The 14,224-nt window shown below is 47.1% G+C and overlaps 1 protein-coding gene across 1 annotated transcript in view; it reads right to left on the bottom strand.

The window, feature by feature from the left end:
* SLC27A2 (solute carrier family 27 member 2) overlaps positions 1-13,401 on the bottom strand; it is a 96,431-nt gene extending 83,030 nt beyond the window's left edge. The window contains exon 1 of the mRNA XM_063925986.1: positions 12,749-13,401. Coding sequence (XP_063782056.1) covers positions 12,749-13,226 — 478 coding nt within the window. The 5' untranslated portion in view covers positions 13,227-13,401. The remainder of the gene's footprint in view (positions 1-12,748) is intronic.
* Positions 13,402-14,224: the final 823 nt, after the last annotated feature.

Below are 14,224 nucleotides of genomic sequence, written 5' to 3'. Positions count from 1 at the left end.
ACTTGTAAGTACAATTTTCTCATTCAGTGGATGTGTATCAGGTCAGCCTTGTTCATGGTATTGTAATCTGACATGTGCCAGAAGATGAACTCTAGCAGGACGGGAGAGAGATGTGATAAAAAAGACAAACTGCTGTAACTTCAGCCGAACAGGACTGGTTTGATTAATACTGAATCCTTTCATGCAATAGCAGAAGTAATAATAGCTAGAATACTGTATGTATTATTAAACAGAGCAGCACTTTAGTCTAATGTTTTATATCTGTTCACCTAGGAATAACTTGAAATTCTAGGGCCATTTACTGCATTTTTTATGGGGCCTTTAAATGTTCTAGCTTTCAGAGGTGATGCAGGGGAGCTGCAATGTCTGCATGCGCAGTACGGTTCCGGCATATGGCAAAGTACCGAACACTGCTACTACATCAGGACCTGAATCACGCCCACTCTCCTTGCAGACGCCGGGATACTGAGCGATCAAAATGCTGGCAGACAGAATGCCGAATCACAGGGACTATGGGGGTAATTCAGAGTTGATCGCAGCAGAAAATTTGTTAGCTAATGGGCAAAACCATGGGGGTAATTCTGAGTTGATCGCAGCAGCAATTTTGTTAGCAATTGGGCAAAACCATGGCCCTCATTCCGAGTTGTTCGCTCGCAAGCTGCTTTTAGCAGCATTGCACACGCTAAGCCGCCGCCTACTGGGAGTGAATCTTAGCTTATCAAAATTGCGAACGAAAGATTCGCAATATTGCGAACAGACTTCTCTGTGCAGTTTCTGAGTAGCTCGAGACTTACTCTGCCAGTGCGATCAGTTCAGTGCATGTCGTTCCTGGTTTGACGTCACAAACACACCCAGCGTTCGCCCAGACACTCCTCTGTTTCTCCAGCCACTCCCGCGTTTTTCCCAGAAACTGTAGCGTTTTTTCACACATTCCCATAAAACGGACAGTTTCCGCCCAGAAACACCCACTTCCTGTCAATCACACTCCGATCTCCAGTACGAAGAAAAAACCTCGTAATGCCATGAGTAAAATGCCAATCTTCATAGCAAATTTACTTGGCGCAGTCGCAGTGCGAACATTGCGCATGCGCAATTAGCGGAAAATCGCTGTGATGCGAAGAAAATTACCGAGCCTTAAATCATACCTCCCAACATGACCCTCTCCAGGAGGGACAGAACGCTCTGCTCCTGGACTTCCCTCTTAATTTATGATTGCCATCACCTGTGCTGAAACAACTTTCCTATCCATTAACTTGTTCAAAACAGGTGCAGACAATCATACATTAAGAGAAAAGTCCAGAAGCAGAGCGTTCTGTCCCTCCTGGAGAGGGTCATGTTGGGAGGTATGCTTAAATGCCTTAAACCACAGGTTCTCAAACTCGGTCGTCAGGACCCCACACAGTGCATGTGTTAGGAGCCGGGGTCCGCTCGTCGGTGCGGCCCGGCGCCTAGCAACCAGGGACGCCGTGCGCGTACAGCCGCCGGCTCCCTGGCAACGCTAGACGCCGGGCGCACGGAGCCGCACGGACCCTAGCAACGGGGACGCCACTGGCGGACCGCGTTCCCCGTTGCTGGGTCCATTTAAATTAATAGGGCACCTGTTTCCTGGCCGTGCAGCAAGGCAGCTGCACGGCATTTAATCCAATCAGCCTCTGAACAGCTGATTGGAGGACTCCCTGTTAAGTACACTTCCAGGGCTTCTCACAGACGCCGGTAATAGCTTCCTGCATGCTGTATCTGTTTGCTGAGAGTGTTTCCAGTCCTGCTGTACCCGGTCGTTCCTGTCCTCAGTTGTCCTGTACTCGGAAGTCGTCATCTGTTCCTGGAGTCCTGACTGAGCACCTTTTAACATCCAGTGGTGTTCGTGAGTCACGGCGTAGCCGTGTGTTGCGGCTTGGCCGCTTTATTACTTATTATTTATCATTTGTGTTTCGGAGCTTTTGCGGGGGATTCCGCTCCCACAGATCCACTCTGGTATCCAGCGGTGCTGGGTAGGAGTAACGGACTAGTGGATTTAGGTTGTCCTTTTATCTGGCGGTTTTTCCGCGCATACTTCTGGTTTGGTTAGTTAGCTTGTTGCCCCTGGCCTGTTGTCAGTCAGAGGTCCTCTTGTCATCATCCTGCCTCGGATTTCCCTTTGTCTCTCACTAAGACCGGGGGGCACCGGAGTTGGGCAGACATAATCCGCCTTTCAAATGTGGCTGCCAGGGGCTCAAGAAACCATAGTCTCGCAAGGGATTTTCGATAGCACGGGTGAGACAATAGAGTTAGGGCGCCAGGGGCAACTAGTCTTTCTAGCTCCCGTAACCAGCCTTCCCCTTCCAGTACTCTGGCCATTGTCATTAGATCTCCTCCGGTCAGGAGTACTGGAATCATAACATTATTACCGGCCATACCAAAACTTAAAATTAAACAGGGTTTGATTTTTTCCTTATACAGTTTTGTAAGAGTTATCGGCCTCATGAATCCCACAGGTTTAGGGCCAAATCCTGGCCAGCTCCTAGTCAGCCAGATTCAAGAACTTACTCAGATGGTTCAGGATCTTTCCCTTCGGGTGAAGTCGCAGGAAGATCTTTTACGAACTTCCCCGAGGGTAGTCCCTGAACCAAAAATGCACTTGCCTGACCGTTTTTCTGGTGATAGGAAGGAGTTTTTTAATTTTAAAGAATCCTGTAAACTTTATTTTCGTTTAAGACCGATCTCCTCAGGTACTGAATCTCAGCGGGTCGGAATTATTATTTCTTTGCTCCAGGGGGATCCTCAGACCTGGGCTTTTGGTTTAAAAGCAGAGGATCCGGCATTGTTGTCAGTAGACGCCTTTTTGGGGTCTTTAGGGCTTTTGTATGATGACCCTGATAGAGAGGCATCCGCTGAGAGTCAGTTACGCGCTCTCAGACAGGGTAGAAATCCTGCAGAGGTTTATTGTACAGAATTTCGCCGTTGGTCGAACGACTGTGGCTGGAATGACCCAGCCCTACGCAGTCAGTTTCGCCTCGGCTTATCTGAGTCTATAAAAGACAGTCTCCTTCAGTATCCCGCTCCTGAGACTCTCGATAAACTCATGGAGCTTTCTATTAAGATTGATCGTCGTCTCAGAGAGCGGAGGGCTGAAAAAGGAGCACCTGTCAGGTCTACTCCATGTGTATTTTCCATTCCTGAGGACATAGAGGAGCCCATGCAGATGGGTCTCTCCCGGCTGTCTCCAGAAGAAAGAGCCAGAAGGCAAAACTCTGGTCTTTGTTTGTACTGTGGGGGTAAGGGACATTTTGCCCGTAATTGTCCGAACAAGTCGGGAAACGCCTCGACCAAGTGAATTGTGAGGGGGTTCACTTTGGTCTGCAGCTTATCTCCTCAAATAACTCCCTTTTAGTCCCAGCTAAAGTTTCCTTTGGCAGCCTCAGTTCTTCGGTGTCGGCTTTTGTTGACAGTGGAGCTGCAGGGAACTTTATGGACTTAACGTGGGCCAAAGCCTTAGGTATTCCTCAGTTAGCCTTGGGTAGGTGTATCACCATGTATGGTTTAGATGGGAGTCCCTTGTCCAATGGGGTTATTTCCCTCCGTACACCCCCTATACTACTTACGGTAGGAGCTCTTCATTCCGAAAAGATCGAGTTTTTCCTTACCCATTGCCCAGCAGTTCCAGTGGTTCTGGGTCACCCTTGGCTGGCCTTTCATAATCCCATCATTGATTGGCAGTCGGGGGAGATTTCACAATGGGGTACCATCTGTAATAAGGAATGTATTACGTTTCCCGTCAGAATAGCTGCTGCCATTCCCGAACTCATTCCCGTGGAATACCAGGACTTTGTTGATGTGTTTTCCAAGGGCAATGCGGACATTCTGCCTCCCCATCGGCCTTATGATTGTGCTATTGAGCTAATTCCTGGTGCCACATTGCCAAAGGGAAGGTTATATGCATTATCCGGGCCAGAAACTGCGGCCATGAATGAGTATGTTAAGGAGAGCCTAGGGAAAGGATTTATCAGGCCATCTAAATCCCCTTTAAGTGCAGGTTTCTTCTTTGTGGAGAAAAAAGATGGATCACTCAGACCTTGCATTGACTTTAGAGCCCTGAATAAGATCTCAGTTAAAAATACTTACCCTCTGCCGCTGATTTCTGTCCTCTTTGATCAGCTGCGTTCGGCTGTGATTTTTTTCTAAAATTGACCTGAGGGGAGCGTATAACCTCATCCGAATCAAGTCGGGAGATGAGTGGAAGACGGCTTTCAGTACTCAGTCGGGTCACTACGAGTATCTGGTGATGCCGTTTGGCTTGTCTAACGCTCCGGCAGTTTTCCAGGATCTCATTAACGATGTGTTCCGTGATTTTCTAGGAAGATTCGTGGTCGTTTACTTAGACGACATCCTGATCTATTCTGACTCAATTGAACAACATGTTACCCAGGTGCGTCAGGTTCTTAAAAAATTACGTAAAAATCACCTATATGCCAAGCTGGAGAAGTGTGAGTTTCATGTCACGGAGGTATCCTTTTTAGGGTACATTATTTCCCCTCGGGGATTCTGTATGGAACCTAAGAAGCTCCAAGCCATCCTTAGTTGGGCGCAACCCACCAACTTAAAAGCAATTCAGCGCTTTTTAGGGTTTGCGAATTATTATAGAAGATTTATTCATTCTTTTTCCGACCTGGTTGCTCCCATTGTGGCACTGACTAAGAAGGGAGCGGATCCTACCAACTGGTCACGTGAAGCTGTGAAGCTGAGTTATCCTTTCAGGCCTTGAAACAAGCTTTTGTTTCAGCTCCAGTCCTCAGACATCCCAACCCAGAATTGCCCTTCATTGTTGAGGTTGATGCCTCGGAGGTTGGAGTGGGGGCTATCCTATCTCAGAAGGATCCGGACTCTCTGGAACTACATCCTTGTGCCTTTATGTCCAGGAAATTCTCATCTGCTGAATCCAACTACGATGTTGGTAACCGGGAGTTACTGGCTATTAAATGGGCTTTCGAGGAGTGGAGGCATTGGCTTGAGGGAGCAACACATACCATTTCAGTATTGACTGACCACAAAAATCTTCAGTACATCGAATCAGCTAAGCGGCTGAATGCCCGGCAGGCTCGTTGGGCTTTATTTTTTACTCGTTTCAAGTTTATTATCACTTTTAGGTCAGGTTCCAAGAATACCAAGGCGGATGCCCTGTCACGCAGTTTTCTTCCAGTTCATAATAACAGTCCTGTTACTCCCATACTTCCGTCTTCAGTCATTTGGGCAGGCCTCACACAAGATTTGTTTACCCAGTTAAAGCAGCTTCAACATCAAGCTCCTGGAAATACTCCTGCTGGTCGTCTTTACGTCCCTGAGTTTTTGAGAGCTACTGTTTTGACTGAGTTTCATGATAGCAAAGTTGCCGGGCATCCGAGGATCTCTAAGACTTTGGAATTAGTCTCCCGCTCAGTATGGTGGCCTGGTCTTTCTAAAGACATTAAGGAGTTTGTTTTTTCTTGTCAGGTCTGTGCACAGCATAAGGTTCCCCGTTCCTTGCCTATCGGGCAACTTATGCCCTTAAATGTTCCTCTCAGGCCATGGTCTCATATTTCCATGGATTTTGTGGTAGACCTCCCTCTGTCAGCCGGATTCCGAGTCATATGGGTGGTAGTGGACCGTTTTAGCAAGATGGCCCATTTCATTGCTCTTCCCCGACTGCCATCTGCCCAGGGATTGGTTGTTTTGTTTCTCCGCCATGTTTTCAGACTTCATGGGTTGCCCACTGATATTGTTTCTGATCGGGGTCCACAATTCATTGCACAATTCTGGAAGTCTTTTTGTGCCTCATTAAAGATGAAATTGTCTTTAACATCCGGCTATCATCCCCAATCCAACGGGCAGACCGAGCGAGTTAATCAATCATTAAAACAGTATTTGCGTTTGTACTCAGCCAAACTCCAGAATGATTGGTCCGAGTTTCTTCCTTTGGCGGAGTTTGCTTACAACAATTCTTGTCATTCCTCCACTAATGTGTCTCCATTCTTTTCAGTTTTTGGTTTTCACCCCAGAGCTAATTCTTTTTTCCAACATTCCTCTGTTTCTTCGCTAACCTTAACCTCTCATCTCAGAGTCATTTGGAAAAAAGTGCACCTTGCTCTCAGAAAAGCGGCATTTCGAGAGAAAAAGTTTTCTGACAGGCTCCGGCGTCCTTGCACTTTTAAGGTGGGAGACAGGGTATGGTTGTCGACTCGTAACATTAGACTTCGACAAACCTCAGCTAGATTGGGCCCCAAATTTATTGGACCATTTCATATTATTAAAAAAATCAATCCAGTTGCTTTCCGGTTACGTTTACCAAGAGCTCTCCGAATCGGAAATACGTTCCATTGCTCCCTGTTGAAACCATACGTTTCTTCCAGTAGATTTCCTCGGAAGATCTCTCAGGGAAAATCACCAGTAGATGTACAGGGACATCAGGAGTTCTTGGTGGAGAAGGTTCTCGATTCCAAATTGTCCCGGGGTCGGCTTTATTTTCTGGTGCACTGGAAGGGCTATGGTCCAGAGGAAAGGTCTTGGGTCCTGGATAAGGATCTCCATGCCCCGAGGCTCAAGAGGGCATTTTTTCGGGAATTTCCTCGGAAACCTGGCTTTAGGGGTTCCTTGACCCCTCCTCAAGGGGGGGGTACTGTTAGGCGCCGGGGTCCGCTCGTCGGTGCGGCCCGGCGCCTAGCAACCAGGGACGCCGTGCGCGTACAGCCGCCGGCTCCCTGGCAACGCTAGACGCCGGGCGCACGGAGCCGCACGGACCCTAGCAACGGGGACGCCACTGGCGGACCGCGTTCCCCGTTGCTGGGTCCATTTAAATTAATAGGGCACCTGTTTCCTGGCCGTGCAGCAAGGCAGCTGCACGGCATTTAATCCAATCAGCCTCTGAACAGCTGATTGGAGGACTCCCTGTTAAGTACACTTCCAGGGCTTCTCACAGACGCCGGTAATAGCTTCCTGCATGCTGTATCTGTTTGCTGAGAGTGTTTCCAGTCCTGCTGTACCCGGTCGTTCCTGTCCTCAGTTGTCCTGTACTCGGAAGTCGTCATCTGTTCCTGGAGTCCTGACTGAGCACCTTTTAACATCCAGTGGTGTTCGTGAGTCACGGCGTAGCCGTGTGTTGCGGCTTGGCCGCTTTATTACTTATTATTTATCATTTGTGTTTCGGAGCTTTTGCGGAGGATTCCGCTCCCACAGATCCACTCTGGTATCCAGCGGTGCTGGGTAGGAGTAACGGACTAGTGGATTTAGGTTGTCCTTTTATCTGGCGGTTTTTCCGCGCATAATTCTGGTTTGGTTAGTTAGCTTGTTGCCCCTGGCCTGTTGTCAGTCAGAGGTCCTCTTGTCATCATCCTGCCTCGGATTTCCCTTTGTCTCTCACTAAGACCGGGGGGCACCGGAGTTGGGCAGACATAATCCGCCTTTCAAACGTGGCTGCCAGGGGCTCAAGAAACCATAGTCTCGCAAGGGATTTTCGATAGCACGGGTGAGACAATAGAGTTAGGGCGCCAGGGGCAACTAGTCTTTCTAGCTCCCGTAACCAGCCTTCCCATTCCAGTACTCTGGCCATTGTCATTAGATCTCCACCGGTCAGGAGTACTGGAATCATAACAGCATGTTTTGCAGGTAACCCAGCAGGTGCACAGGTGTATTAATTACTCACCGACACATTTTAAAAGGTCCACAGGTGGAACTGATTATTTCACTTGTGATTCTGTGAGGAGACCTGCAAAACATGCACTGTGTGGGGTCCTGAGGACCGAGTTTGAGAACCTGTGGTTTAAGGCATTTAAGCATACCTCCCAACATGTTTCTTTTTAGATAAAGATATATAAAAATGTTTTTTAATGAAATAATTAATCATTGACGTGTACCCCCAAACAAGATTTTCTTTGTACTTTGCAGAAAGCAAATATGTTTTACAATGTAATATTATGCCATTGTTATGGCCTTGTGGGATGGCCATGTCCCTTCAGTTAACCTTTTACCCACCGCAGCATGAAACGGGATCCGGTCTCTAGGTTGACAGTAACTAGGTCGACACTATCTAGGTCGACCACTATTGGTCGACAGTAACTAGGTCAACAGGGTTTCTAGGTCGACATGTTCTAGGTCGACAGGTCAAAAGGTCGACATGGGTTTTTCACGATTTTTTTTTAACCTTTTCATACTTAATGATCCACGTACACTACAATTGGGAATGGTAACCTGTGCCGAGTGCAGTGGTAGCGGAGCGAGGTACCTTGTCCGCAGCATGGCGAGCGAAGCAAGTCATGCAAGGTGACACAGTGCACTAACTGGGGCTTCCGGTCACTCTATGAAGAAAATTACACTAAAAAACCCGCATGTCGACCTTTTGACCTGTTGACCTAGACCATGTCGACCTAAAGACCCTGTCGACCAAGAGACCCTGTCAACCTAGTTACTGTCAACCAATAGTGGTCGACCTAGACACTGTCGACCTAGTTACTATCTACCTTCCATACCACACCCGCATGAAACACTTGCTTTGAAAAGTTAATATGGTGAATTTAAATTGATTCTAAGGTTGTTTGAAAAATTTGGTGCTGCTATGTAAAATTAATGAAAGATAGACATACAGTATGTTCCACGGCAGGTAGTTACGTGACCGGCGGTCAGGAGACCACTGGTCACAATATCGACGTAGGAATCCCACAACCTTACGGTCCCGACAGTCAGCATGCTTACATCCTGCCATCAGGGTACCTCCCGCTTGCTTGCACCTCATGTCATCTGTCTGTCGCCCCTTCCTACTAGATTGTAAGCTCCTCAGAGCAGGGCCCTCTTTCCTCTTGTTGTCAAAATCCTCTTCTCGGCACATTTCACTCACAGCCCTCTCCTACTCAGCGACCATCTTTACCCGCTTTTTCCTCCTGCTAGTTAAGGCTCATCTCCATCTATGGCCACCAGCTTCTAGTAATACGCTGATCACTCACTCGCTACTTACATCTAAGCTGTATTATGTTTTGAGAATTGTGGTGCTCTTTGTTACCTGTACTCTATTTTGTTATTTATTTACTGTAATGTTAAACGTTCTGTCTCCCTGTGCTGTCCTTTGTACGGCGCTGAAAAACACTTGTGTCGCCTTATAAATAAAATGTAATAATAAGAATAATCTTGATCAGCGCTACAGTATGTTTTTACCTAGCCACATTTTTAGTGGTAAGTGCCAAGGATTTGGTGCTGTCCAGTTGCTGAAGCTTGGCACACGCTAAACAGAACAAAACGATCAATAAATTATTATGGTCATCTCTGGCTCCACCTTGGTAATACTAAATAAAATCCCTCTGCCAAATTGCCACATGAGGTCTATTTGAGTTCTTTGTTGAGAATATGGTAAACTTTAATTTATGATAATGTGTGGCCACATGTCTGCTGTGGTGTTTATGCAACAAAACCTGCAACAACTTAGAAAACCACTCTGAGATTCCCTCATCGAGATTTGTAATGATGAAAGGTGTGGATCAGTCAGGCAGTTGGAAAGGTGCATTTCACAGTATGCTCAGCGGTAGCCTGTTATTTTCCAGGAGAATCCCGTTGACAGTTTACCCAACGGGGTCTCCAGCCTCAAATGACCCTGCCAGGCACTAATGAATTAGATGTGTTACCCAAATCTCAAGCTATCCAATCTGTACATGGTAAAGGATGTTCCTGTATAAAGTAGATCTAGTAACATACGCGCACGCAGGGGGGGTTTCCGAGTACCTAGAAACCCCCCCTGACCGACGATGTATCGAGCAACTGACCCTTTTTTTTTTTAATACAAAAAAAGACTACCGGTGCACTCCCAGCGACCCTCAGCACTTGTGAAACAGACCGTGCTGCTGCCGAGTTTAGTGTGTGGGAAGACAGTCCGACGAGTCCGTCCATCGCCGCTGTCTACCCTGCTCCTCACCGCTCTCTCAAGCAGCACGCAAGAACAGCCCGGGAGGAGCTGCTTCCCCTACATGCAGCCAGGGGTCAGCTCCCAGTTCTAACATCTCAGTGTGTAGTATGCGTAACGGAGGCGGCTGCTTATGCTGCGGGAGCTCCGGAGAGAGCGGTGAGAAGCAGGGTAGGAAGCGGCGATGGATGGACTCGTCGGACTGTCTTCCCACACACACAAACTCGGCAGCAGCAAGGTCTGTTTCACAAGTGCTGAGGGTCGCTGGGCGGGCGCCGGTAGTCTTTAATTATGCTGGCCGAGTCATTGATGCTGCCTGTGTTTCTGTCTATGGAGGAGGGAGGGGGGATTGTGCTGCCTGTGTTTTTGACTATGGAGGAGGGGGGGGGGGGGGGAGAATTATGCTGCCTGTGCTTTCTGACTATGGAGGAGGGAGGGGGGATTGTGCTGCCTGTGACTTCTGACTGTGGAGTGGGGAGTACTGGGGGGAGGGGGTGTCTGTGCTCAGATAAAATCAAAATATAAATAATACACAAGACATTAATAAAATGAAAAATCAAATCCAGCAGTCACATGACCTAATTTGCTATTGCCTATATATATATATATATATATATACATATACATATATATATATATATATATATATATATATATATATATATATATATATACATATACACTTCGTTGTTTGCAGTTTATATATGCATGGAAACCCCCCCCCCCTAGAAATCCTGCGTTTGCCCCTGAGCAACACTTGGGGAATGGAATAAATTCTTATTTGCAGTTAGCACAAACAGACAACAGCCCTACTCTGATGGCAGCAAATGGAATATACATTGAATATGTCCCAGGTTCCCAAATCCCAGAGGACTTTAGTCTGGGGGTATATATTTTAATTAACGGTTACTATAGCACTAACTGTTACTATTATTATCTTTTGCTGATGCACAATAGTGTAAAATAACCCCTTCACTGCCCAGGTATGACGATGGGTACTTTTTATTTACTTTTTCTATAAAATTTCCATTTATCCCTTTAAAGCTGCAATCATGAGCCATGTGGTCATCATCATTATAGCTTTTTTTTTGCCATTGTATTTTATTATTTGCATACAATTTCCCCCCCCCCCTTACCTTCATTTTAATAGTGTTTCTATATTGTCACTTGCGGACCTATGTATGAAACCCAACCACTAAATTCTGCGAATTCAGACATTTTTGCACAGTTACAGCAATATTAAGGAAAGTTGCTATTTAGTATTAGTTTAATGCAAGAGATACAGTGGATCTCCCCTATAAACAAGCGCTAAACCAATTGCAGCAGACACCCATATGGGGATTTAGTCATGTACAATGTCGACACCACAATGTTGACGTGTAAATATACTCAGAATGTCAATATTAGGGTAAGGCTGCAGGCATTAGGAAGGTTAGCTTAGGGCAGTGTTTCCCAACCTTGGTCCTCAAAGCACACTTATACCCCTTTTCCACTAGCTCAAAAAACACGGGTAAATGCACGGGGGCGCGCATTTACCCGTGTTTTTGGCAAGTGGAAAAGGGTAAACCCGGATCAAGTGACCCGTGAATCCTACCCGGCTATTTACCTGGGTAGGACACGGGAATGATCCGGGTAGGGTGTAGTGTAAACGGGAGCCGTGTCGATGCGACACGGCTCCCGTTTACACTGTATGGATGGGCGGCGCTGGGAGATCATGTGATCTCCCTGCGCCGCCCCTGCCGTGTAGCTAGAAGCGTCACCAACCCGGCATATGCCGGGTTGTGACTGCTAATGGGAAAGGGACTGAGCACGGGTCGCAGCAGGGGGCAGCTCCCGTGTCAGGCTCCCGGCTGCGACCCGTGCTCGTAGGTGTAAAAGGGGTATAACAGTCCAGGTATTAGTGATATCCAGGCTTAAGCAAAGGTGGTTAAATCAAAATAACTGAGGTACTAATTACGTCAACTGTACTCAAGTATGGCTGTTCTTAAAACATGGACTGTTAGTGTGCCTTGAGGACCGTGGTTGGGCACCCCAGGGTTAGAGGTGCGGATTAACATTAATGATAGCGGATAAATACTTATTATAATTGGAACAGCTTCACTTCTTTGGAGCTTGCTTCTGCTAGCGAATTACATATGAAGATGGCATTAGCTTGGTGATGCAGTCCCGGAATTATATAGGTAGAGGTGATGCAAAACACAGCATCTTCGGAGGGCAGAATTAGAGATGATTCATTTCGAGTGAGGGTTCGGTAGGTAAACACACCAACATGCAGAAATTACATGTAACTGATGTGATTGGTCCTAAAGCATGTAGGAACTTCAAATGACATTTTCACTGTTTCTAACAAGTGCATTTTCAGGTGGTGTCCCAATCCTGCTACAGTAGGTCAGACTGATTTTCTGGGGAGTTGGATGTGGGCGTGCAACTATGAATGCACAAGGTGGCAAAAACTATATATATATATATATATATATATATATATATATATATTATTTTTATTTTTTTTAAATTGTAATCCGTTTTGTTGCACAACATAGGGGACCCTGAAGCCACAACTTCCCTGGAGCAATTAGTCATGTTTACGTAAACTGAAAAGTTTTGCTCACCCCTAAATTCTGCTTCCAGTGGGACAACTCTGTCACACAGCATATTCACTTGGCAGGTAGTGATACCTTTTACTGGACTGTTTGAGCCAGCAAGAAAGCACCCAACACCAATATGGTTACATATGATCTACTGATTGGTTATTACAATAAACCTGAAGTGCTGACACAGGAATGAGAATGTATTACAAAGACAGAAAATGACAAACGTCGCAAATACATATCGCAGTTACTGTTGCGCGCAACTCACCTGGTTCTGTGAGGATGGTCTTTGCCCCGCTACACCTGAAGCAATGCAGGAAAGACTTGGATCGGATGTTGTTATTCAGGCAGGCTAGGGAGCAGCCCAGCTTGGCCACCCCGAGCCACAGCCAGATGTAGGCGGGCGAGTTGCTCATGAATATGGCCACACAGTCCCCCGACTTCACCCCGGCGTGCTTGCGCAGAGCTCTGGCCGCCTGGTTACTCAGCCGGTCTATCTCCGAGTAAGTGTACACCTCCTCCTGGTAGATGACGAAGGGTTTGTCCGGACACTTCTCCACCTGCTCCAGGAACACGTCCAGCATGGTGTGCGCCGGGGTCTTACTGACATAGCGCCTGCTCCGGATGCCGAAGCGCAGGACGGTGATGAAGTGGGCGATGTCCTGGAAGATGTAGGGGAAGATGAAGCTGATGAGGAGAGGGAGCAGCAGCAGCCCGGGAAGGGCGGTGAAGAAGATGGTGATCATGTGCGCTCGGGCTGGCTAGGGGTGCTCGGGAGAAGTCAGGCGCAGCGCCTGTCCTGCTGTGTGTGTACGGGAGACTGCTATAACCATAGGTGACAGGGTACCGGTGACACTTAGCAGCAACTCTCACATGGGAGGTGGGGTCTGTGTGCTGGTACTCTGGCACTGCCCGCCCATTCCACACACTGCCCCAGGTGACTGGGTGCAGGCTCAGCCAGGTGGTACTAGTGGTAGAGGTAGAGCTGAATGCTCTGGGGCTGACGCAGACTTCTGTGTATTGGGGCCCAAGCACACTTCACGCCCACAAACAAAATGCAAGTTCGTGTATATGACAGATATGTATGTTTAACCCGTTTAAAGGCATTTTCCACATTTTTATGTAGCCCCCTAAGAATCCCCAAGATCCCTCTACAGTACTCAGGGATCCTTAATATTTGCAGTTACCCCCTTTTAAAACAGCTGTTTTAATATCCCGCAAAATGTTACTCTAATATATAAAAATAAAAATTTGTCCTTCTGTCTTTCTATACAAATCCACAGTTTACAAGCGAAGATCGTGACATTTTACATACAAGCGTATTAAAACATGGCGTAGGCAACTAAAACAATTAGAACTCTCTAGCACCCCTAGGGGGTCAGACAGCAACACAGAGTATATCAGGAGACAGCATAATTCCGGAAATCTTAGAGCAATGTACTAAAAAATTGGTACACATATGCCAGGGCCGGTGCTAGGGTGTTCGGCGCCCTCCTGCAAACTATAAATTTGCGCCCTCGCATACTTTACAAAGGGACAGCGCACATAATGCTTTTACACATAATGCCTCCTGTAGTAGTGCCGCTTACATACGTAACGCCCCCTGCAGCAGTGACACACGCAACGCCCCCTGTACCAGTGCTGCTTACACACGTAATGCCCCATGTAACAGTGAACGCTTACATGTAACTCCCCCTGTACAAGTGCCGCTTACACACGTAACGCCCCCTTTACCATTGACGCT

The sequence above is a fragment of the Pseudophryne corroboree genome, chromosome 6, assembly GCF_028390025.1.
Source record: "Pseudophryne corroboree isolate aPseCor3 chromosome 6, aPseCor3.hap2, whole genome shotgun sequence".
Taxonomy (NCBI): domain Eukaryota; kingdom Metazoa; phylum Chordata; class Amphibia; order Anura; family Myobatrachidae; genus Pseudophryne; species Pseudophryne corroboree.
The sequence above is the reverse complement of the archived record's forward strand: the minus strand, read 5'-3'. Positions and strand labels throughout refer to the sequence as shown.